General features: G+C 41.8%; 1 protein-coding gene across 1 annotated transcript in view; it reads left to right on the top strand.

Moving 5' to 3' along the window:
• The window catches only part of TMEM131 (transmembrane protein 131), a 202,855-nt gene that overhangs the window by 128,108 nt on the left and 50,566 nt on the right, over window positions 1–24,181 (top strand). The window contains exons 11-17 of the mRNA XM_079792637.1: window positions 552–613; window positions 10,991–11,099; window positions 18,471–18,579; window positions 19,664–19,817; window positions 19,906–20,076; window positions 21,108–21,218; window positions 21,312–21,446. Coding sequence (XP_079648763.1) covers window positions 552–613; window positions 10,991–11,099; window positions 18,471–18,579; window positions 19,664–19,817; window positions 19,906–20,076; window positions 21,108–21,218; window positions 21,312–21,446 — 851 coding nt within the window. The remainder of the gene's footprint in view (window positions 1–551; window positions 614–10,990; window positions 11,100–18,470; window positions 18,580–19,663; window positions 19,818–19,905; window positions 20,077–21,107; window positions 21,219–21,311; window positions 21,447–24,181) is intronic.

Below are 24,181 nucleotides of genomic sequence, written 5' to 3'. Positions count from 1 at the left end.
GGAACTTGAGCTTCTGCAGATTTTGGTATCTGCTGGGTGCCTTGGAACCAACCCCCCTCAGATACGGAGAGAATGTAGTTAAGTTTTAGGAGGGTCAAAAGTGAGATGTGGATTTTCAAATACGTGGGGATCAGCACCCTTAACCTCTGCGTTGTACTTGTAATTTGGGATGTCTGTGGGCCATGTGTAATTAAAAATTGCTTGTTTGAAATTGAAGATCCATTTTTCAATATTAGATTCAGTTTTAATATGATTTCACATTGCACATTTTTAATTTGCTTCATTATGCTTTGCTAGAAAATTACAAGTGTTAATGTCAGCTTCACTAAAAAATGTTTTGGTTTGGTTTGTTGAGGTAGGGGCAGTTCTTGTAACATACACTGTCCATACTAGTATGAGTAAGGTGATTCCTACCTAATGTTTATTTTTATTAATGTGATGGCCATTTTATTTCACATTCTAGAATAGATTCAATTTGTTATCTAATAAGATTCTAACTTGCTATAAAACACACCATTTTAAGAAATATTTCTTTTCCTCAATTTTAACAGATCTACCAAAAGTTTTAAATCTTCATTTGTTAAATTCAGGAACAAAAGATGTACCAATAACAGTAAGTTTTTACTTATCTTTTTACTAATTTATATATTCTTTGTTTTTAAACTTATGGCAAAGTTAAAAATAATTAAACTCTTCCTCTAAAAGAACTTTGTTCCGTGGTGACCTGGTGACAACTTGATTCTAAGTATGATGTGAGAAACCTATTCTGCCTTAACCACCAAATTTTAAGGATGAGAAGGGAATGTAGGCGATCTTCTCCTAGTTAAGTTTGAACCGAAGTTTATGAGGTTGACAGAACCATATAAAAGGCATGTGGATTCTGGTAAATCCTATCTGGCATGTGCAAAGAAGAACAGGTTATACAGATTCCATCAGGTTTGTTGTTAGACTTAATGTATAGGAAGGTAAAAAGAAAAAAAAAAATTCAGATGTGTTGGCAAGAGAAATCATGAAGCAAAGAAGTATGGTAGGTAACAGTAGACTGCTGTTAGCATTTGTCACAGGTGGTCCTTCTAACTGGCAGCTCTAGTAGTTACCTAAGTAGCATACTATAAACTAGGGCCCCCACTTCCCCTCACACATATGCACAGAACAGATGACTTTTATTCCTTTAGTGGATTTGGCGTGCCATTAAATGGTTTTAGGTACACAAAAAGACCAAAAAAAAAAAAAAAAAAGACAGGGATATTCATAGTTTGTTGTAGGCATAACCTCGCCTCTTAGTGAGGTCTCCAAGATATGTTCATAGGGAAAAATGGAAAAGGAAAGCAGTACATTTTTATTATAACCTGTGCTGATGTTAGAAACCTAAATTCAGAGAACTCTGATAAAATGAGGGAGAATAGATGGGCTGGAGACTTAAGGGATGGCCAAACCTAGAGTTTACCACCAGGTGGTAGAGACCAAAGAGAGGAGAGTACACAAACCCAAAATGAGGAAGCGAGAGGTTGTCATTCCAGGTAACCACATTTTAATGCACTAGTGGGATCACTAGTAGGATCATAGTCTAGGCAGTGTCTTTAATCTCTGACCTGTCTCTCTTCCTGCTAGGTGGAAGAATTGGGGGAGAGGGAGCAAGGGAAGTGGGGTCTGGTAGAGAGCTTCCCTTGTATGCACAGGGGGTGAAACCACCCCACCTGGGGTTCCTGCCCCTCCAGTGTTAGGCAGGTTGAGAGAGACCTGTGATGCCATTGGCTGTGTACTGGTATATTGCCATATTCCTGGAGTGGGCCCAGGACCTTTCCATAGATGACCTGGCCACCCTGCCATCGAAACAAAAACACCAGAGCAGTAAGCAGCAGCATTATGTCTCTTGTTCTTGTTATCTTTCTTTTTAAATAGTAACCTTAATGTATATCCTATATAAGAGGCTAATATGCAAATAGACCGAACGACGGAACTACCGGTCACTATGGCACACACTGACCACCAGGGGGCAGACGCTCAACGCAGGAGCTGCACCCTGATGGTCATTATACTCCCACAGGGGGAGCGCCACTCAGCCAGAAGCCGGGCTCACAGCTGGCGATGGTGGCGAGAGCCTCTTCTGTCTCTGCTGCAGCGCTAAGGACCCACTCCCAGGGAGTGGGCCTAAGCCAGCAGCCAGACATTCCCAAGGGGTCCCGGACTGCAAGAGGGCGTAGGTTGGGCTGAGGAACCCTCCCTCCACCCCACCCCACCCCCGCAGTGCACGAATGTTGTGTACCGGGCCTCTAGTATTTTTATAGACTTGCTTTCAAAAATATATTCATTTTAAGTGTGTGTATGTTTAAAAAAGTTTAAAATACCCTTTCTAGAAAAGGACTATGCTGCAATAATATGCTGTTTCTTTGACATTACAATAACTGTCACTTTATGAATAGAGGTGTGTGTGTGTGTGTGTGTGTGTGTGTGTGTGTGTGTGTGTGTGTGTTGTTGGGAAGTGTTTCCTCCTCTTCTATTTTTAGTAAGAGTTTGTAAAAGTTTGGTGTTAATTTTTCTTTAATATTTGGTAGAATTCACCGATGAAGCCATCTATCTAGGTCTAGGCTTTTCTTTTGGGGAAGTTGAGATTTACTAATTCAGTCTCTTTATTTGCTGTAGGTATATTCACATTCTGTATTTCTCCTTGAATCAATTCTAGTGCTTATTCTTCCTAGGGATTTTTCATTTTATCTAAGTTATCTAATTTGTTGGCATACCATTGTTCATAGTATTTTCTTTTATACTTTTTCTTTGAAGTAGGTAGTAATGTCCTGTTTTTTTGTCCTTGATTTGAGTAATTTGAGTCTTCTCTATATTAAAATTTTTTTTATCAATCTAGCTAAAGGGTTGTCAATTTTATTAATCCTTTCAAAGAACTAACGTTTGGTTTTGTTAATTTTTCTGACATTAAAATATCTTTTATTTTATGAATGAAAGTAAGAGGAGAAGGAGATTCTCCTTCCCCCACCACCAATATTCTCACATTCACAAAATAAAATTTAGGAAACCTCTCTTAGACTTCCCTCCACAAGCATAAACACATGCACATTCTAGATTTTACCAGTCAGTGAAATTCAAAGGCCTAGGAATCACTGCTGTGTGTTAACATTTTCAAATCTTTCTTTTATCCAGAACTGTGATTTTTTTTAAATACTTTATTTTTTGTTCATTTGTTTGTTAATCCTCACCCAGCGATATTTTTCCATTGTTTTTTTTTTCTTTTTTTTAGAGAAAATGGAAGGAAGGAGGAGAGACAGAGAGAGAGAGAGAGAGAGAGAAACATTGATGTAAAAGAGGTACATCAATTGGTTGCCTCCCACAGGTGCCCCAACCGGGGCCAGGAATTGAGCCTGCAACTGAGGTACGAGCCCTTGACTGGAATCGAACCTGGGACCCTTCAGTCCATGGGCCGATGCTCTACCCACTGAGCCAAACCAGCTAGAGTCTGAACTATGGTTCATTTTTTCAAAATTTTATAGCTTAGTATACCAGAATTTCCTGTCCTTCTGCTAGATTTGTCCTGGTTGCTTTGGCCCTACTTACTTTCTCTGAACCTGCTAATGCTGGATTTCTTCTTTAGCCTATTATTTACATGGAACACATTTATCCCATACCTGGTAACACAGCCACACTCCCTTGCACAGAGGGACATCAAGAAGCACAACTTCCTTGCAGCATCCAAGATTCCTCTTCAGCTTTGGATAGCCAGTGGACCACCCTGCCATTGCCTGTTTCAGATGTCAGATTATTTGTATTGTTTGTGTGTTCTGCATACTTTTTGTCTGTTACTGGTTTCTTCAGTGTGTGGGGGGCCATTGCACAGAGCAGGGTCAGAGTGGGAGCTTTTGTGCTTGTTGGACAGACTTCAGGCCTGCAATCACTTCTCCAATGTCAGGGTTTAGAGCAAGCATGTCCACGAGTTTGACATGCTTGGTTTAAAGATTTAATGGGTAAGTGCCTTTACATAGCCCAAACATTCTGGTCCAACTTTTTACATACAATGAATGGACCACAGCAAATGTCTTTTTTATTTTTTATTTTTTTATATATATATTTTATTGATTTTTTACAGAGAGGAAGGGAGAGAGAGAGCTAGAAACATCGATGAGAGAGAAACATCAACCAGCTGCCTCCTGCACACCCCCTACCGGGGATGTGCCCGCAACCAATGTACATGCCCTTGACCGGAATCGAACCTGGGACCCTTCAGTCCGCAGACCGACGCTCTATCCACTGAGCCAAACTGGTTTCAGCAGCAAATGTCTTTTTTAATAAACATTTCCTAGAAAAATGAAATTAGCAATTAAGCCTAAGAATGTGAATGAAAAAAAGTTAGTGTTCAGTACATTTATGATGGAATTAAATAGACCCATGTACCCCCTTTTCTCTTTTATTTGCTCCATGCAAGGTTCTTCACGGGGATTACCTTATTTAATGCAACAATTCTATAAGGCGCATGAGTTTTCCAAATAGTGAAAATGAGTCAGGGTTGTTATTTTTAATCCTCATCAAAGGATATATTTTTTATTATTATTTTTTTTTTAGAGAGAGTGAAAGGCAAAGACAGAGAAATATCAATGTGAGAGAGAAACATCAATCGCTCCTCATGTATATGCCCCAACCAGGGATCAAACCTGTAGCCTTTTGGTATATGGAACGACACTCCAACCAACTAAGCCATCTGGCCAAGGCAGAGTCAGAGCTTATTATTATTACTAGAGGCCTGGTGCATGAAATTTATGCATGGGGTTGGGGGGTGTCCCTCAGCCCAGCCTGCACCCTCTCAAATCTGGGACCCCTTGAGGTACATCACTCTCACAATCCTGGACTGCTGGCTCCCAACCGCTCGCCTGCCTCTGCCTGATTGCCCCTAACTGCTTCTGCCTGCCAGCCTGATCACCCCCTAAACACTCCACTGCCAGCCTGATCGATGCCTAACTGCTCCCCGGCCAGCCCGATTGCCCCTAACTGCCTTCCCCTGCAGGCCTGCCCCCGCCCAATTGCCCTCCCCAGAAGGCCTGGTCACCCCTAATGGCCCTCCCCTAATGTCCTGGTCCCCCCACAACTGCCCTCCTCTGCTGGCCCGGTCACCCCTAACTGCCCTCCCTGGTGGCCTGATGGCCCACAACTGCCCTCCTCTGCAGACCTGGTCTCCCCCAACTGCCCTCCCTGCTGGCCTGATCGCCCACAACTGCCCTCCCCTGCTGGCCTGGTCTCCCCCCAAATGCCCTCCCCTGCAGGCCTGGGTCCCCCCCAGCTGCCCTCCCCTGCAAGCTTGGTCCACCTCAACTGCCCTCCCCTCCTGGCCTGGTCTCCCCCAACTGCCCTCCTCTGCTGGCCCAGTCACCCCTAACTGCCCTCCCTGCTGGCCTGATTGCCCACAACTGCCCTCCCCTGCAGACCTGGTCTCCCCCAACTGCCCTCCCCTGCTGGCCTTGTCCCCCCCAACTGCCCTCCCCTGCAGGCCTGGGTCCCCCCAACTCTCCTCCCCTGCAGGTCTGGCCCCCCCTACTGCCCTCCCCTGCAGGCCTGGTCCCCCACAACTGCCCTCCCCTGTCAGCCATCTTGTGGCGGCCAACTTTGACCACATGGGGGTGGCCATTTTGTGTCTTGGAGTGAAGGTCAATTTGCATATTACTCCTTTTATTAGATAGGATTACTAGAGCCCGGAGCATGAATTTGTGCACCAGTGGGGTCCTTCGGCCTGGCCTGCAGGATCGGGCTGAAACCAGCACTCCGACATCCCTAAGAGGTCCCAGATTGTGAGAGGGCACGGGCCAGGCTGAGGGACCCCACTGGTGCACAATCGGGACTGGGGGGGACGTGGGAGGCTGGCCAGGCGGGGAGGGCTCCAGGGCATGTCCAGCCCATCTTGCTCAGTCCCAATTGACCAGACCCCAGCAGCAAGCTAACCTACCGGTCAGAGCATCTGCCCCCTGGTGGTCAGTGCACGTCATAGTGAGCAGTTGAGTGGCCTTAGCATATCATTATCATATTACGCTTTGATTGGTTCTAATGAAAAAAAAAGAAATAAATAATAACCGATTTATATATGTGTCTGTACTAGAGGCCCGGTGCACGAAATTCGTGCACGGAGGGGGGTTGTCCCTCAGCCCAGCCTGTACCCTATCTAATCTGGGATCCCTCTCACAATCCAGGACTGCTGGCTCCCAACTGCTTGCCTGCCTGCCTTCCTGATTGCCCCTAACTGCTTCTGCCTGCCAGCCTGATCACCCCCTAACCACTCTGCTGCCAGCCTGTTTGCCCCCAACTTCCCTCCTCTGTCGGCCTGGTCACCCCTAACTGCCCTCTCCTGCAAGGTTGATCACCTCCAACTGCCCTCCCTTGCAGGCCTGGTCCCTCTCAACTGCTCTCCCTTGCAAGCCGGGTGCGTCCCAACTGCCCTCTCCTGCTGGCCATCTTGTGGTGGCCATTTTGTGTCCACATGGGGGCAGGATCTTTGACCACATGGGGGCAGCTATATTGTGTGTTGCAGTGATGATCAATCTGCATATTACTCTTTTATTAGATAGGATAGAGGCCTGGTACAGAGGTGGAGGCCAGCTGGTTTGCCCTGAAGGGTGTCCCTGATCAGGGTGGGGTTCCCTTGGGGCGTGGGGCGGCCTGAGCGAGGGGCCTGTGGTGGTTTGCAGGCCGGCCACGCCCCCTGGCAACCTAAGTGGAGGCCCTGGTATCTGGAATTTATTTTCCTTCTACAATTGAAACTTTGTAGCCTGCAGCGGAGCCAAGCCTGGGGCTCCCTCCTCGGCTGGCAGCCATTTCTGTTGAGGTTATAATTGAAACTTTGTAGCCTTAATCAGAGGCCTGGGCCCGGCCAGGGTGTGCAGAAAGCTTTGCTTCCCCTGTTGCCGGCGGCAACCCTGGCCTGCTCTCTCAAGCTCCATTCTGCTGCCATTTCTGTTTGAATTTGTTTACTTTCTATAATTGAAACTTTGTAGCTTGAGTGGAGGCTTAGGCCGCGTCTCATCAGAAATGGCTACGCGTGTCAGTGCTGACACACGTGTCATAAGTTCGCCATCACTGCCCTAGGATCATGGTCAGCAAACTGCGGCTAGCGAGCCACATGTGGCTCTTTGGCCTCTTGAGTGTGGCTCTTCCACAAAATACCATGGCCTAGGCAAGTCTATTTTGAAGAAGTGGCGTTCGAAGAAGTTTAAGTTTAAAAAATTTGGCTCTCAAAAGAAATTTCAATCGTTGTACTGTTGATATTTGGCTCTGTTGACTAATGAGTTTGCCAACCACTGCTTTAGGATTTTACAGATGGAAAAAATCAGGCCCACAGTGGATGGGCAGCTTACTCAAACTCACCCTTGTAAACTGTTCACTATGGGATTGTCACATGTGCTTCTGTACTGCTTCCCTTTCCTTTAGAAGAAATCCTATCTAATAAAGATATAATATGCAAATTGACCGTCACTCCAACACACAAGATGACCGCCGCGATAAGGCCTGCAGGGGAGGACAGTTGTAGGGGGCCCAGCCTGCAGGGGAGGGCAGTTGGGGGAACCAGGCCTGCAGGGGAGGGCAGTTGGGGGAGGCCAGGCCTGCATGGGAGGGCAGTTGGGAGGGACCAGGCCTGAAAAGGGAGGGCAGTTGGGGGGGCAACAGGCCTACAGGGGAGAGCAGTTAGGGGTGACCAGGCCAGCAGGGGAGGGCAGTTGGGGGCGACCAGGCCTGAAAGGGAGGGCAGTTGGGAGGGACCAGGCCTGAAAAGAAGGGCAGTTGGGGGCGATCAGGCCTGCAGGGGAGGGCAGTTGGGGGCGATCAGGCCTGCAGGGGAGGGCAGTTGCGGGGGACCCAGCCTTCAGGGGAGGGCAGTTGGGGGGGACCAGCCCTGCAGGGGAGGGCAGTTGGGGGGAACCAGGCCCACAGGCGAGGACAGTTGGGGGGGTTACCAGGCCTGAAAGGGAGGGAAGTTGGGGAGGACCAGGCCTGCAGGGGAGAGCAGTTAGGGGTGACCAGGCCTGCAGGAGAGGGCAGTTGGGGTTGACCAGGCCTGCAGGGGAGGGCAGTTTGGGGGACAAGGCCTGCAGGAGAGGGCAGTTGGGGCGATCAGGCTGGCAAGAGATGGAAGTTTGGGGTTACTGGGCCAGCAGGGGAGGGCAGTTTGTGGGGGACCAGGCCTGCAGGGGAGGACAGTTAGGGGCGACCAGGCTGGCAGGGGAGGGCAGGTAGGGGCAATCAGGTTGGCAGGGGAGCAGTTAGGCATCGATCAGGCTGGCAGGGGAGTGGTTAGGGGTGATCAGGCTGGCAGGCAGAAGCGGTTAGGGGCAATCAGGCAGGCAGGCAGGTGAGGGTTTAGGAGCCAGCAGTCCTGGATTGTGAGAGGGATCCCAGATTGGAGAGGGTGCATGCTGGGCTGTGGGACAACCCCCTCCTCCATGCATGCATTTCATGCACCAGGCCTCTAGTCCTATATAATAAAGAGGTAATATGCATATTGACCATCACTCCCAACACACAAGATGGCTGCCCCCATGTGGTCAAAGATGGCTGCTATCATGTAGACACAAGATGGCCGCCACAAGATGGACGGCAGGGGAGGGCAGTTGGGAAGAACCAAGCCTGCAAAGGAGAGCAGTTGGGGGTGATCAGGCCTGCTGGGGAGGGCAGTTAGGAGTGACCGGGCCTGCAGGGGAGGGCACTTGGAGGGGACCAGGCCTGCAGGGGAGGACAGTTGGGGGCAATCAGGCCTGCAGAGGAGGGCAGTTGGGGGGGACCAGGCCTGCAGGGGAGGGCAGTTGGGGGGGGACCAGGCCTGCAGGGGAGGGCAGTTGGGGGCCACCAGGCCAGCAGGGGAGGGCAGTTGGGGGAACCAGGTCTGCAGGGGAGGCCAGTTGGGGGCAATTGGGCCAGCAGGGGAGCAGTTAGGGGTCCATCAGGATGGCAGTGGAGTGGTTAGGGGGCAATCAGGCAGGCAGGCAAGCGAGTGGTTGGGAGCCAGCAGTCCTGGATTGTGAGAGGGATCCCAGATTAGAGAGGGTGCAGGCTGGGCTGAGGGACACACACCCCCATGCACGAGTTTCATGCACCGGGCCTATAGTACTAACGTAGTAGTACAGAGTAATAGAACCAAATGAAATGTTATCCAGTTTTTGTTTATCTTACAGTTCAAACTGCTTTGAGCACACACACACCCTTCAAGGAATGAAGAGACTTGTACTTTAAGTGGTTGCTAATTGCAGTAAGCTTATTGATAATAAGTATATTAATACTAGAGGCCCAGTGCGTGAATTCGTGCACAGGTGGTGTCTGGCAGGCCCGGCCCCAATCAGGGCTGATCAGGGCTGGGCCTGTCAGGAGGAGGAGATGGCAGGAGGTTGGCCCGCCAGCCCACCCCAGTCGGGGCCAGGACGGCTGGGGGAACGGGCCACGGGCGATTGGCCAGCGGGCTCCGCCCCTGATTGGGGTGGGGGGTGCTGATCGAGGGCCAGCAGCCTGGGGGAGGGGCCGTGGGTGATTGGCCGGCCGGCCCTGCTCCTGATTGGGGTGGGGGGGCTGATCTGGGGTGGGGCTGGGTGGGGGGAGGGGCTGCAGGAGGTTGGCCGGCCTGCTGGCCCCACCCCCTATTGGGGGGGGGCGATCAGGAGTGGGGCCAGCCAGGGGGAGGGGCTGCGGGCCTATCATGGTGGGGTGGGCTGATCAGGGCGGAGGGGAGAGAGGGGGCACTTGGCCTGCCGGCCCCACTCTTGATCGGGGTGGGAGAATCCTATCAGGGGTGGGCTGACAGGGGGAGGGGCCAGGAGGTTGGCAGGCGTCTAATCAGGCTGGTTCGCTGGCCACAGTGGGTGTCATAGTGACCGGTCATTCCTTATGGTCAGTATGGCTATTACAGTTGCTGGCTTTTTGTATGTATAGATAAGCAAATCAACTCACAGCCTCAATGAGAGATTACAAGCAAATTAGGAGTAGTCAAAGAAAAGGGAAGGAAAAGAGTAGAATTGTGAGAGCATGAGGCAGGTGCTATAGCTGTGAAGATTTCAGGCACAGAAACTATAGAGCTTCTTAGGGCCATGGTTCCAGGACCAGTCAAGACCTGCTGATGGCTCAGTTACCAGCATTGGGCCAGAGATGCTCTGCCTGTAGGTAGTGGAAAGCAGTGTGTGTAGTGGTTGTGTTAGTGTATGTTTGGGCAAGGGCTGTCAGGTGAAGAAGGGCCCTGGACCGAGTTGGGACCCTCGCTTCCAATTCTGCCTCTTGATGCCTAGCTACTGAAACATCACTCAATACTGCATGGTTCTCTTCATCTCTAAACAGGGAAAGAAGGTGGGATCTTTAAAGTTCCTTCCAATGAAAAGTGCTTTGTGTCAGTGAGGATCATCAGTTAAAGTTACTTCTTATTAAGTTTAAAGAATTCTGACCTCTTCCGATTACATCTCCCTGCGATCACATCACTGCTCAGTGCTCAGCTGGGAATGAAACCCTGCCTCTGGCCAGCAGTACCACGCTTGCACAGAGCACCCTGGACAACAGAAAACAGCGTTAGGAATGGGTCTGCAACACCGTCTTGCCAAAGGAGCAGCAGCTCCCAAATTCATGTTCATTGTTCATCTTCATCTAACCAGGATGACAAATTTTAGTATTATGGGTTCTTTCAGAGGGACTCGGTCATAAATCGTCGTGTCTCCCTCTCTTAATTTATGACTTAGGCATTCACTTGAAAAAGTAAATACCTTTTTTTGTTTTATGTACTCACACCCCATATACTAGTTTGTCTTTAGATTTTTATCTATCATACATTTTTCTTTTGATCATTTTATTTCATAAAGATATTCTACTGAAATTAATTTAACATTTTATTAGTTTGGCTTACTCCATTTTAAAGGGACCACATAGTTAAAGTTTTAAAATTTTGATTCTGCCTTACTTTTCCAGTATACTTTCCAGTGTAATGTAACTGAACGATTAGACTAAAGCATTACTATCTGTATTTTTCTCTTTGCAGAGTGTTCGACCCACACCCCAAAATGACGCCATAACGGTACACTTTAAACCAATTACCTTAAAAGCTTCAGAAAGTAAATATACCAAAGTTGCAAGTATTAGTTTTGATGGTAAGTATTAAACTTTTTCTAATACAGTGCCTTATTTTGATAAACAAAAGGCCTCTGTATCAACATCTTAATATAGAGAACATCAAGAACTCTTATTTGGTTGTTTAATGAAAGGAAATAACATAACTTTATAAGCCTAAATTAGTATTGGCAAATACAATAGAATTAAATTAAAACTGGGCTCTCCTATATATATTCCAATTATGCTTTGTTTTAATTATGAAGTCATTAATTTTCATAGTTAGGTGATAATGTATTTGAATTTTGGAAGCATGTTTGAATTTGAGAGCAAAAATATTCTCGTAACATTTTCATATATTTGCTTTTATAAGCACAGCATACAGTTCTGCCCAAGCTAAAGTAATAGCTTTTGTGATAAAATTATTATGCTGTATATTTTGATACTTGAAATGTTAACTCAACCTACACAAACATATTTGAGTAGTATTTTTTATTCATTTTTCCCACTTTACTAGAATATTTTTCAAATAGTGACATAATAGCTGCTTAACTATGTGTAATTAGATTTAATGAGAACTGAAACTTGCAGTGGGGCTTGTGTCATCGGGGCCCATAAAAGTGAGGATCCCTGAAGCTTATACTTTGGCTGTATGATAAAGCCATATCTGCTCACAGTCCACATCTTACAGCTAAGCTCCTCATCAGAAGAGTGATCACTGAGTAGCCTTCTGCGTGTAGCAGAACGCTGGAACACTGCACAGTGTGAGAGCACCATGCTTGCTGCTTGCACGTGGAGGGTTCTCAGGAGGGTCTGGACCAACTGCACTAGCTGGGTGCCACCTTCAGTCCTCATCCCATGAGCTCAGGGAAAACTCCAGAGGAACTCAAGATAGAATATGTTGCATACTGTCATGATCCAGCTGTCAAGTAGGATTATAGAAGTTTTTGATGCCACAATTATTTTCAGGCCTGTGATAAATTGTTTCTGTGTTGCTAAGATACCACAATCACGACCACCAGTATCAGTATTAGCAGGTACATTCTCTTTTCTTTCCAAGAAAGAGAGCAGCCAATAGTAATTCCTGACCCCTGAGAGCACTGAGGACCCACCCTCCTGATAAGTCCTAGGAATGAGGTCTGCGTCAGGACAGTGCTGTCCCTGCCTCCCATGTTCTTCTCAAGCTCATGGACTGGCAACCCAGTGAATGTTTTCATTCTTGAAATGAATGAATGTCAGTGATGTTGGTTCTTCTGAGATCATGGACTCTAAAATAAGTGCTGCTTAAAGAAATTGTGTAAAATTAAATACAGAGGCAAAGGGGGAAAGCATTGTTTAAAGCAAGTGCTATATTTCTTTTATATATATGTTGACTTAAAAGAGAGGAAGGGAGAGGGAGAGAGATAGAAACATCAGTGATGAGAGAGAATCATTGATCAGCTGCCTCTTGCATGCCCCCAACCGGGGATCCAGCCTGCAACTCAGGCATGTGCCCTGACCAGGAATCGAGTTGTGACCTCCTCATTCATAGGTCCACACTCAACCACTGAACTACACTGGCAGGCACAAATGCTATATTTATTAAAGTCTATTTCTTTCTGATATAAATATTGCTGCCACAGCTTTTTTCATTTGTTTCCATTTGTATGAAATATCTTTTTCCATCCCTTTACTTTCAGTCTCTGTGTGTCTTTTATTCTAAGGTTGGTTTCTTGTGGACAGTATATATTTGGATCTTGTTTTCTTATCTATTCAGCTACGCTAAGTATTTCTTTTCTTTTTTTTCTCAATTCGGAGAGGTTTTATTTTTTAATGCTTTTCACATTGAACCTCAGTGAATGAAAGCCAAAGGTCATGAATAAAAATTCCAGAAATCTTAATTCAGAAAGCAAGATGAGTCAACATTTGTAAAATGTTTGTAGATTTTTGCAAATATCTATTCCAATTATAGGTCAAATCCTATTAGAGTAGGCACCAGGACTGTAGAGTGTGCTCTTTGTAATGGAATTTTATTTCACTTTTTAAATTTATCTTTATTGTTGAAAGTATTACCAGATATCCCCTCCTCAGGCCTCCCCTGCACTATTGTCTGTCCATGGGCTATGCATATAAGTTCATTGGTTAATCTCTTCCTGTCCCTACTTTCCCTCTGAAATTTGTCAGTCTGTTGCATGCTTCAATGACTCTGGATCTTTTATGTTCATCAGTTTATTTTGTTCCATTAGATTCCACATATAAGTGAGATCATGTGATACTTGTCTTTCTCTGACTAGCTTATTTCGTTTAGCATAATAATCTCCAGGTCCCTCTCCCTATGTTTTTTGATTGGTGCATTACAGTATATGTCTATTATCCTATACAATAATCCTGTATAATAATAGGATAATATGCAAATTGACCGAATGGCAGAACGACCAGTCGCTATGACGCGCACTGATCACCAGGTGGCAGATGCTCAATGCAGGAGCTGCCCCCTGGTGGTCAGTGCACTCCCACAGAGGGAGCGCCACTCAGCCACAATCCCGGCTGAGGGCAAGCCTAGCCACAGTGGCGGAGCCTCTCCTGCCTCAGCAGCGCTAAGGATGTCCAACTGTGGCTTAGTCGTCAGTGGGACATCCCCCAAGGGCTCCTAGACTGTGAAAGGGTGCAGGCCGGGCTAAGGGACTCCCACCCCTACCCCCAGTGCACGAATGTCATGCACCGGCCTCTCATGTGTTAAGAAAAGTGTCTATTCAGGTCATCTGCCCATTTTTTAATTGGGTTGTTTTTTGGTGTTGAGTTATATCGGTTCTTTATAAACTGTATCACTGGTGAATATCTTTTCCCATTTAGTAGGTTGTCTTTTGATTTTGTTGATGATTTCCTTTGCTGTGCAGAAACATTTTAGTTTGATGTAGTCCATTTGTTTATTTTTTTTGTTTCCCTTGCCCAAATATCAGAAAAAATACTGCTGAAATGACAGAGATTTTACTTGCCTATTTTTTTTATTCTAGGAGTTTTATGGTTTCAAATCTTGACATTTAAATCTTTAATCCATTTTGAGTTTATTCTTATATATGGTGTAAGAAGTTGATCTAGTTTCATTTTTTTGCATTTGTCTATTCAATTTTGTCTATACCATTTATTGAAAAGACTGTCTTTACCCCATTGTATATTCTTTCCTCCTTTGCTTTTGATTAATTGACCATACAGGCCTGGGTTTATTTCTGCACTCGCTATTCTGTTCCATTGATCCATGTGTCTGTTTTTATGCCAGTATCATCCTGTTTTGATTACTGTAGCCTTGTAGTATAGTTTGATAATCAGGTAGTGTGATACCTCCAACCTTGCTCTTCTTTCTCAAGGTTGCTGTGATTATTCAGGGTTTTCTGTGGCTCCATATAAATTCTTGGATTATTTGCTTTAGATTTGTGAAATATGCCATTGGTATTTGAATAAGAATTATGTGGAATCTATAGATTGCTTTGGATAATATGGAAATTTTTATGATGTTAATTCTTCCTATCCATAAGCACAGATATATGCTTCTATTTATTTGTACCTTCTTCAATTTCTTTCTTCATGGTCTTTAAATTTTCTGAGTACAGGTGTTTTGCCTCTTTGGTTAAGTTTATTCCTAGGCATTTTAGTTTTTTTATGTAATTGTATCAGGGATTGTTTTCTCAGTTTCCCTTTTGGATATTGTCATTTTTGGTGTATAAAATGCAACTGATTTCTGTATGTTTATTTTGTATCCTGCTACTTTACTGAATTGATTTATCAGTTCTGGTAGTTTTTTGGTAGAATCTTTGTGGTTCTCTATATACAGTATTATGTCATCTGCAAATAATGACAGTTTTACTTCTTCCTTTCTAATTTGAGTGCCTTTTATTTCTTCTTCTTGTCAAACTGCTATGACTTGTACTTCCAATACTATGTTGAATAAGAGTGGTGAAAGTGGACATCCATGTCTCATTCCTGATCTCAAGGGAAACACTTTTAGTTTTTCCCCATTAAGTATAATTTTAGCTGTGGGTTTGTCATATATGGCCTTTTTTATGTTGAGGTATGTTCCCTCTGTTCCTACTTTGCTGAGAATTTTTATCATAAATGAGTGCTGGATTTTGTCAAATGTTTTGTCAAATCATTGATGTGATCACATGATTTTTATTCATTTTATTTATATTGTGTATCATGTTGATTGATTTGTGGATATTGTACCAACCTTGTATCCCAAGAATAAATCCCACTTGATCATGGTGCATGATCTTTTTATTGTATCACTGAATTCAGTTACCTAATATTTTGTTGAAGATTTTAGCATCCATGTTCATCAGGAATATTGGCCTATAATTTTCTTTATTTGTAGAGTCTTTTTTTTATTATTATTATTGATTCTTCACAGAGAGGAAGGGAGAGGGATAGAGAGCTAGAAACATCGATGAGAGAGAGACATCAACCAGCTGCCTCCTGCACACCCCCCACGGGAGGATGTGCCCGCAACCAATGTACATGCCCTTGACCGGAATCGAACCTGGGACCTTCCAGTCCACAGACCGACGCTCTATCCACTGAGCCAAACCGGTTTTGGCAATTTTGTAGAGTCTTTATTTGATTTTGGAATTAGGATAATGCTGGCCTTGTAAAATGAGCTTAGGAATCTTACCTCATCTTGAATTTTTTGGACTAGTTTGAGGAGGATAGATGTTAGTTCTTCTTTGAATGTTTGATAAAATTCACCTGTGAAGACATTCGGTCCAGGACTTTTTGTTTGTTGGGAGTTTTTATTATTATTATTATTATTATTATTATTACTGCTTCTATTTAGTTGTAATCAGTCTGTTCAGATCTTTTATTTCTTCTTGATTCACTTTTGAAAGATTGTGTGTTTCTAGGAATTTATCCATTTCTTCCTGATTGTCCAATTTGTTGGCATATACTTTCAATATTTTCTTATAATCCTTTGCATTTTTGTGGTGTCAGTTGTTACTTCACCTCTTTTATTTCTGATTTTATTTATTTGAGTCCTCTTTCTTTGTTTCTTGTCAGTCTTGTTTATCTTTTCAAAGAAGAAAATCTTGGTTTTATTGATCTTTTGTATTTTTTTCTTTTAGACTCCATTTCACTTATTCCTCCTCTGATCTTTATTTCCTTCCTTCTACTTGGGGCTTTTTTTGTTGTTCTTTTTCTAGTTCCTTTAGGTATAAGGTTAGATTGTTTGAGACTTTTCTTGTTTCTTGAGGTAGGCCTATAATGCTATGAATTTCCCTCTTAGAACTGTTTGTGCTGTGCCCCATAGATTTTTTTGTTCTTGTGTTTTTATTTTCATTATTCTCAAGGTATCTTTTGATTTCTTCTTTGATCTCATTGTTTACCCATTCATTGTTTAGTAACATGTTATTTAGCCTCCATGTGTTTGTGTATTTTTAGTTTTTTTTCTTGCGATTAATTTCTAGTTTCATACTGTTGTGGTTGGAGAAGATGCTTGATATGCTTTCAATCTTTTTGAATTTAGGACTTATTTTGTGTCCTAACAAGTGGTCTACCTAGAAAATATTCCATGTGTACTTGTAAAGAATGTATATTCTCCTTTTGGTTGAAATGCTCTGAAGATTATCACTTAAATCCATCTGATCTAGTGAGTCATTTAAGGCCACTATTTCATTGTTGATTTTCTTTCTGAAAGATCTATCCTTTGATGTCAGTGGGGTGTTAAAATCCCCTACTATGACTATTACTGTCAATCTCACCCTTTACATCCATCAGTATTTGCTTTATATATTTAGGTGCTCCTGTGTTGGGTGCATAAATTAAGGTTATAGTCTTCTATTGGATTGATCCCTTTATCATTATGTAATGTCCTTATTTGTCTCTTATAGCCTTTGTTTAAAGTCTATTTTGTCTGATATAAGTACTACTATGCAAGTGCTGTATTTCTTAAAAGTGGTTTTTATTATCATGGACAATCCCTCCAACATTCTACCTGCCACCCCAGATCCCAACACAAAATACCACTGGGATTGCTGTGAAAATCACCAGGAAATATGTGTTTTATTTAACTTTTAATATTTTCAGAAGACACATATCAACTCTATGGTGTTGACTTACCAAGCAAACATCTTTCTCACCAAGTCACTATTCTTTAGGATTTTTAACTGACTTTTCTTGAGGTTTTTAAAAACTTTATTTGCTAAAATATAACTTTATAAGATATCATGAAATACCTTAATTATGGCCCTTGTGATCAACTTTACATCAGAATAAATAGTGAAAAATTAAGAGCACCCAGGAGTGTCTAAAATAGCAAGCAGAAATAAATGAGGCTTAATAGGGGTTTTAAAAATCTAAGTCATCATCTGTGCATAGCCAGCCACACAGTAGATATCATACCTTTTTTATTTTTATTTATTTATTTATTTATTTTTGCCAGAGTTGGGTAGCACCCATTGCAGAGCCCACCTGTAAATTCTTCTAAGTGGAAGCATTCCTGAAGTACTTTAAAGGGGATAAAAATAAGTGGCTTTATTTGCTTTGAAAGGAACATCCTATAGGTACTCAGGTTGGATCCAGCTGAATCTACTTTTATAATTCCAGTGAGAATTATGTAGAACAGAATTTAGAGGTTTTATTTCATTTGTGAAGGCAATGTGATGGCTGAGAGGAGATGTCTCCTCTTATTTCTGTGAGTTAGGGTTGGCTAATCTAAGAGGTCAGAGCTTAAAACTCTACTTGATGGGAATTTGTAGCAAGACTGGCCACACAAGTAATGTTATTTCTTTCTCAGTGTGGTTGTAAACCAGTGGCTGTCAGTGAGGGGCAGTTTTGCTCCCAGGGACATTTGGCAGTGCCTACAGGCATTCTTGATTGTCACAGCTGGGGGTGCTTCTACTGATTTAGCAAATGGAGGCCTGGGTTGCTGCTGAACTTCCTACAGTGCAAAGGACAGCCACCCCACCCTACAACAAAGGGTTACTCTGGCATAAAATGTCAATGGTGCCAAGGCTGAGAAACCCTGCTATAAATATAAGCAAAGCTGGGGGCAGGAGCGGCCGATAGAGGTCAGTGGGGGGGAAAGGAGACATATGTAATACTTTCAACAATAAAGATTTAAACTTTTAAAAACAGAGAAAATAAATAGAAGCAAAACCAAAGCTTATGGCTGTAGAGAAGTAGCTCAAATACAGTAGCTCAGTCTTCCTGAATTGTGTTCATTTGCTAATTCCTTATTTGTCCCATTACAGGAAAATTAAAACATTATTTTTTATGAAGTGTGATAATTTGATTTAAAAAACTGTAAAATTATTCAACTTGAAAGCTCAGTTTTCCTTTTAATATTTTTCAGTCCACGTAGTCACCCTCACACTTCTGTGTATAAACTCTTTAGAGATAGCAAAAGGTGACAGATATTCTTGTGTGTGTGTGTTTCCTTTCAGCATCAAAGGCAAAAAAAACATCTCAGTTTTCAGGGAAAATCACTGTTAAAGCAAAGGAAAAGAGTTATTCTAAACTTGAAATACCATATCAAGCAGAAGTATTAGATGGGTGAGTTTCTCTTTAATCTTTGTTACTTTTTACTAATCAGTAAATTCTGTTTTCCTGCTAATTGACTTTAGTAAAAATGTAGTAGCTAAATTCTCAAACTCATGGAATTATTGTTGAAAAGAACAACTTGAACTATAAAGAAGAAAAGTCTCCTATATTTTGTTTATATTTTACTTAGAAGAAAAAGGTAAATGGGTAGATGTGATTTGGACTTAAAGTCTTGATGACTCAGTAATTCAATAGAAAAAGGAATCTATGAGTTTTAAATAATGTTTAAGTCAGTTGAACTGTTTCCTTTCTGTAAATTCCTTTTGTAACATGGAAGTGGTCATGGCTTGTTACTAAAGTATGTTGGCACTTGAAACAAAATCATATATATTCCTTTATAAGCTCATATGCACTGTTCTAGAATTGCAACTTTTTGTAAATGGGTGATAATATATATAATTCATTTACTAATTATACTGTAACCTGGCAATATTCAACCTTTTTCATCTCATGGCACACATAAACTAGTTACTAAAATTCTGGGCACACCAAAAAATTTGTTTTTGCAGATGTGAAAAAAAAAATAGATATAATTTTTATTCATTCACACTATTGTTGTGTGGATATTGTTATGTTGGCTATTGTCTTTTTTTTTACAATCTAAGGGAAAAGAGGTCAGTGCCCCTGACTAATCAGATATTGCATGTTTTAAAAATTCTTGTGACACACCTATTGAAAATCGCTGCTGTAACCAATAAGTTAATATCCAACTTGGTAGGTACAAAGATGTTTATAATTTAATGATAAACATTTTTATTAGCTTACAACTCTTTCTGTTAATATGTTCTTGGTTTTAACTTTTTAATTACATATAATTAAGTAGAAAATAGTTCTTTATATTACATATCAATATTTTGCATTTTGAATTTTGTTTTAAATCATGTGGTCAATCACTAAAATATTAATAGTTTTAATTTTCTAATAACAGCCCTTAGTGCTAAATATAAATTATTGCCCACAACAAAAGAACTTGGATTTTAAGTTAACACATGGAAATAAAAATGATTTTGTTGTTGTTTTGTTTTGTCTCAAATAGTTATTTGGGATTTGATCACGCTGCAACATTGTTTCACATCCGAGACAGTCCTGCTGATCCTGTGGAAAGGCCGATTTACCTTACTAACACTTTCAGTTTTGCGATCCTCATTCATGATGTGTTGCTACCAGAGGAAGCCAAAACAATGTTTAAAGTATGTCTGGGACCCCTCATACTTTAACTTCACTGATCTACCAGCTAGGAGATACTAAGATGTTTTTTTCTCTCCCATCATTTCCTAGGTTCACAACTTCAGCAAACCAGTCTTAATTCTTCCAAACGAATCGGGATACATTTTTACCCTGTTTTTTATGCCATCCACATCATCTGTACACATAGATAACAACATTTTACTCATTACCAATGCTTCCAAATTTCATTTGCCTGTGCGGGTATATACAGGCTTTTTAGATGTAAGTATGTTATCTACCTTTAAAATTTAAACCCCTTCCCCATTTCTGTGTTTTCAGGTATCATTAGGCAGTCATTATTAGGCACCCTTGCATTTTGCCACTTACTGTGCTTTACAAGTAAATCTAATTCCTCCCTAGTCTGTACTTTAAGAAAAGTGGTTTTTACCCTTCCCAGCAGCTGTCTCCCCTCATCATACAGTTGAATCTTCTAGTTACAGTCTCCACTTAGATCTTCTCCACATTCTGCTTTCTCTTGAGTTTGCTTTTAAACTGTTATAATCATGGGGAAGCTAAAAACAAAACAGGGGGAAATTCATAATTGGGGGGGGGGGGGTCGGGGGCAGAGATAACAAGGAGGGTGAAAAGGGAACTATGTAGGGAAGAGACCAAGAAGCATCAGGGTGAAGAAAAGAACCAGGTAATAAAAAAGAAAGGAAGGTGATAAAGACACATAGTTGGAATAGTAATCTAAGCAGAAGTTTAGCATGTAAGTCTTCCTAGTACAGAAAATCAGACAGAAAAGAAAAAAAATCCAGTGTCCTGAAAGTAGTTGATGAAAGTTTATAAAATAAATGAAACTGATAGGAAGATAAAAAGAAAATGAGAACAGAGATGTAGTTCTCCAAAAAGCTGACATCAATAAGAATATTAGAGCTGGAGGTCTTCATATTATTCTGCTCCTTCATTTGTTTTGCTTAAATTATTATGTATTTGTAGCTGCTTTCAGGATGTGTGGTGTTACTGAAACCAAGGGCTTTCTGCCTGTCTTCTAGGGCTCTTTCCACTTACCCTCTCCCTTTCCATTTCTGCTGCTTTTCTGTGCCTTCAGAGGAAGAAAAGCTGTTGAGTAGAGGCCATGAGTGTTTTCATTTCGATTACTCAAAATGTTTTCATTATACGAAGTTCTTAATTATATTTTATGTGTGTGTATATGTGTATATTTACATAAAATATAGAAACCTTAGAATATCTTAATGTAGTCACTTTTTCTTGATAACTACATTTAATCTAGTTCTTTTATATCTTTCCAGTACTTTGTATTACCCCCCAAAATAGAGGAACGTTTCATAGATTTTGGCGTACTGAGTGCTACAGAAGCGAGTAATATTTTGTTTGCAATTATAAACAGTAATCCAATTGAGGTAAAAAAAAAAATCTCTTTTTATTCTAAATCACATTTAAGGATGTTATTATAGTGCTGCAATAATCACTTTCATATCTTTCTCTTTTTTAAGTTGGCTATAAAAAGTTGGCACATCATAGGAGATGGCTTGTCAATAGAACTCATAGCTACTGAAAGAGGCAATAGAACGACAATAATTGCAAGCCTTCCAGAGTTAGAAAAATCCTCTTTATCAGACCAGTCATCAGTAAGTAAACCTCCTTGTTTCCTTAAGTGTAGATGTATGTCTGTCTAAACACCAGACAAAAGACTGTTGCCATGTCATATACTTCAACTCATATTTTCATGAGATTCGTAATAGTAGTGGTTATTTGGTTTTGAAAGGACCTCATTGGTCATTTACTTCAAGCCCCTCCCTTTATGATGAGGGCACTTGAAACCCAAAGGGGTTCTACCTTGTCATAAAAAGTTCTGTAACAAGCAAAATTTAAATTGACCTATATAATAAAAGCCTAATATGCTAATTGTCCGGTCATCCGTTCGACCAATCGAAGCGTAATATGTTAATGAATGCTAAGGCCACTCAACCACTCGCTATGACGTGCATGACCACCACGGGGCAGTCAACTGGTCGACCAGTCGCTATGACATGCACTGACCACCAGGGGGCAGACAGTTGACAGTCACTATGACGTGAACTGACCACCAGAGGGCAGATGCTCCAACCAGTAGGTTAGCTTGCTGCTGGTTCCAGCTGATATAGACTGAGTGAGATGGGCTGGACATGCCCTGGAACTCTCCTGCGGTGCCTCCCCGGCTGGCCAACTTCCTGCATCCCTCCCCAGCCCTGATCATGCACCAGTGGGGTCCCTCGGCCTGGCCTGCACCCTCCCACAATCTGGGCTGAGGGACACTCCACCCCTCTCCTGAGTTCATGAATTTCATGCACCGGGTCTCTAGTCCTTTTATAATACAAGTGTCATTACAGGAGAAGGTCCCATAGGTACTAGATTAACCCTGTGTTCAATGATACAGTAGTTCTGGTCAATTTTCTGCACTGATTAGAAGAGTTCAATGAGGTAAACATTGTTTGATCTCTACCCATGTACTTTTTTCTGTCTTATAAATATAGACAGCTGGAAGCACACAACAAGAGAAAGTGGGTATAGTAGTATCAGTCTAGCCCTCCCCACTGCAGAACTCAGAACAGAATTAGGATCCCCTCTCATGAGAAGAACTGAAACTGACCACATCTATAGGTGCGGATAGAACCTCTTGCAGCAGTTTTACAAAAGGAAAATCAGATGCCCTAATGCAGAGATTGAAGACAGATACACTTTCAGGGAATGCCTTAGGTTTTAAAAACTGATTTTAAAATTGTCTTTAAAATCTATGAAAGGATTCCCCCAAAACAGTGTTTTTGGAGGGCAGTTTGACAATATATACCACTCCTAGAAATTCTTTCCATGCAAGCAACTTAAGAGCCAAAAGCTGTGAGAATGAAGATGTTTATAATAGCATTATTAGTGATTCTAAGCAACAGGAGGTAGCCAAATGCATAAAGGAAGTCATGATTTTATAATAAAGTATTGAAGCAAAGAAACAATTATAAATATGATTGTGTGTAGAAACTTGGAAAGGATTTATGAAAAAGTCCGAAACTACTAAATAATGTATTCTAATTACAGCTATGTAGCATTCAAGCTGCATAATTGGATATTTCTGAATAATAGTAGATTTATGGGTGCTTACATTTTAATAATTTATAATGTTTGAAGTTTGGTTCAGAAATAAAGCCTCTTTTTAAAACAGACATGTTAATGAGAGGTAATATTTGTCACTCCAGTTTAAATTTTATTTCTAATTCAAATAAAATGCTGAAAAAAGTTAATAATGAGACCAGCCATTAATATGTTTCTTCCAACAGTAAAGTTAGAGTAAAATTGTATGTGTGTCTAATCCCAGATGGCTGAGTTATACTGTTTCCTTACAAGACATTATAAATAATTTTAGAAATCTGGATTATTTCCTAGCAGTAAATAGCATATGTAACACATACTATTTAAATTTGAGAGATCCACTTAACAACATAAAGTCTGTTTGACAATTTAGGGTTTTAGAATTTATTTTTAAATAAAACTATAAATACAGCCTGGTCTGTGTGGTTCAGGGGTTGAGCATCCACCCATGAACCACCAGGTTGAGGTTCAATTCCCGGTCTCTGAAATCAATAAAAACATATTTAAGAAAACAAACAAAAACAAAAATTTTAAAAACTATAAATATAGAAACAAGGGACAAACAGATTAGATCATTTTTATGAACCCTGACTTAAAATCAGAAGTTGTGCTAAGGTGAACTTCAAAATAGAATCTCCAAAAATGACTTTCTTAAAGTTTGTAATGCCTAATCTTTCAACTGTTTTCTAAAAAGCCAAACCTGTGAGCTAAATTAGCATTGTGTACCTTATAAAATACACATTGCCAACATTCTCTGCTCTTCAGACCTTTGTTCTGACTTGGGTAGTTATAAATCACTAGAGGCCTGGTGCACGAATTCGTGCATAGGTAGGGTCCAGCTGGCCCACCCCGATTGGGGCCGGGGGGAGGGGCCACAGGAGGTTGGACAGCTGGCCCCAGCCCTGATCCAGCCGGTTGGCCAGCCACAGTGTGCGTCATAGCAACCTGTTGTTCCAGTCATTCAGGGCGTTCTGATCATTCTGGTCGCTTGGCTTTTATATATATAGATGATGAAAATACTAGAATCACAGAAAACCCACACAAAAATGCTTCTAAAAATGGGAAAGTGAATATATTTGGTCTATCAACATTTGTTGTTTTGATGTAAATACAATTACTAAGATCTAAAATATAACTTCACAAAATATATTTCATGGTTTACTTGGGTGTTTTTTTTAATTCCACAATTGAAAAGATAAAGTGTCAGAAACATCAGTAAATAGCTTGAGCAAACAAAGAAGGT

Source organism: Cnephaeus nilssonii (genome assembly GCF_951640355.1).
Source record: "Cnephaeus nilssonii genome assembly, chromosome: 15".
Classification (NCBI taxonomy): Eukaryota; Metazoa; Chordata; class Mammalia; order Chiroptera; family Vespertilionidae; genus Cnephaeus; species Cnephaeus nilssonii.
Note: the sequence above shows the minus strand (reverse complement) of the source record. Positions and strands in the feature narration are given on the sequence as shown.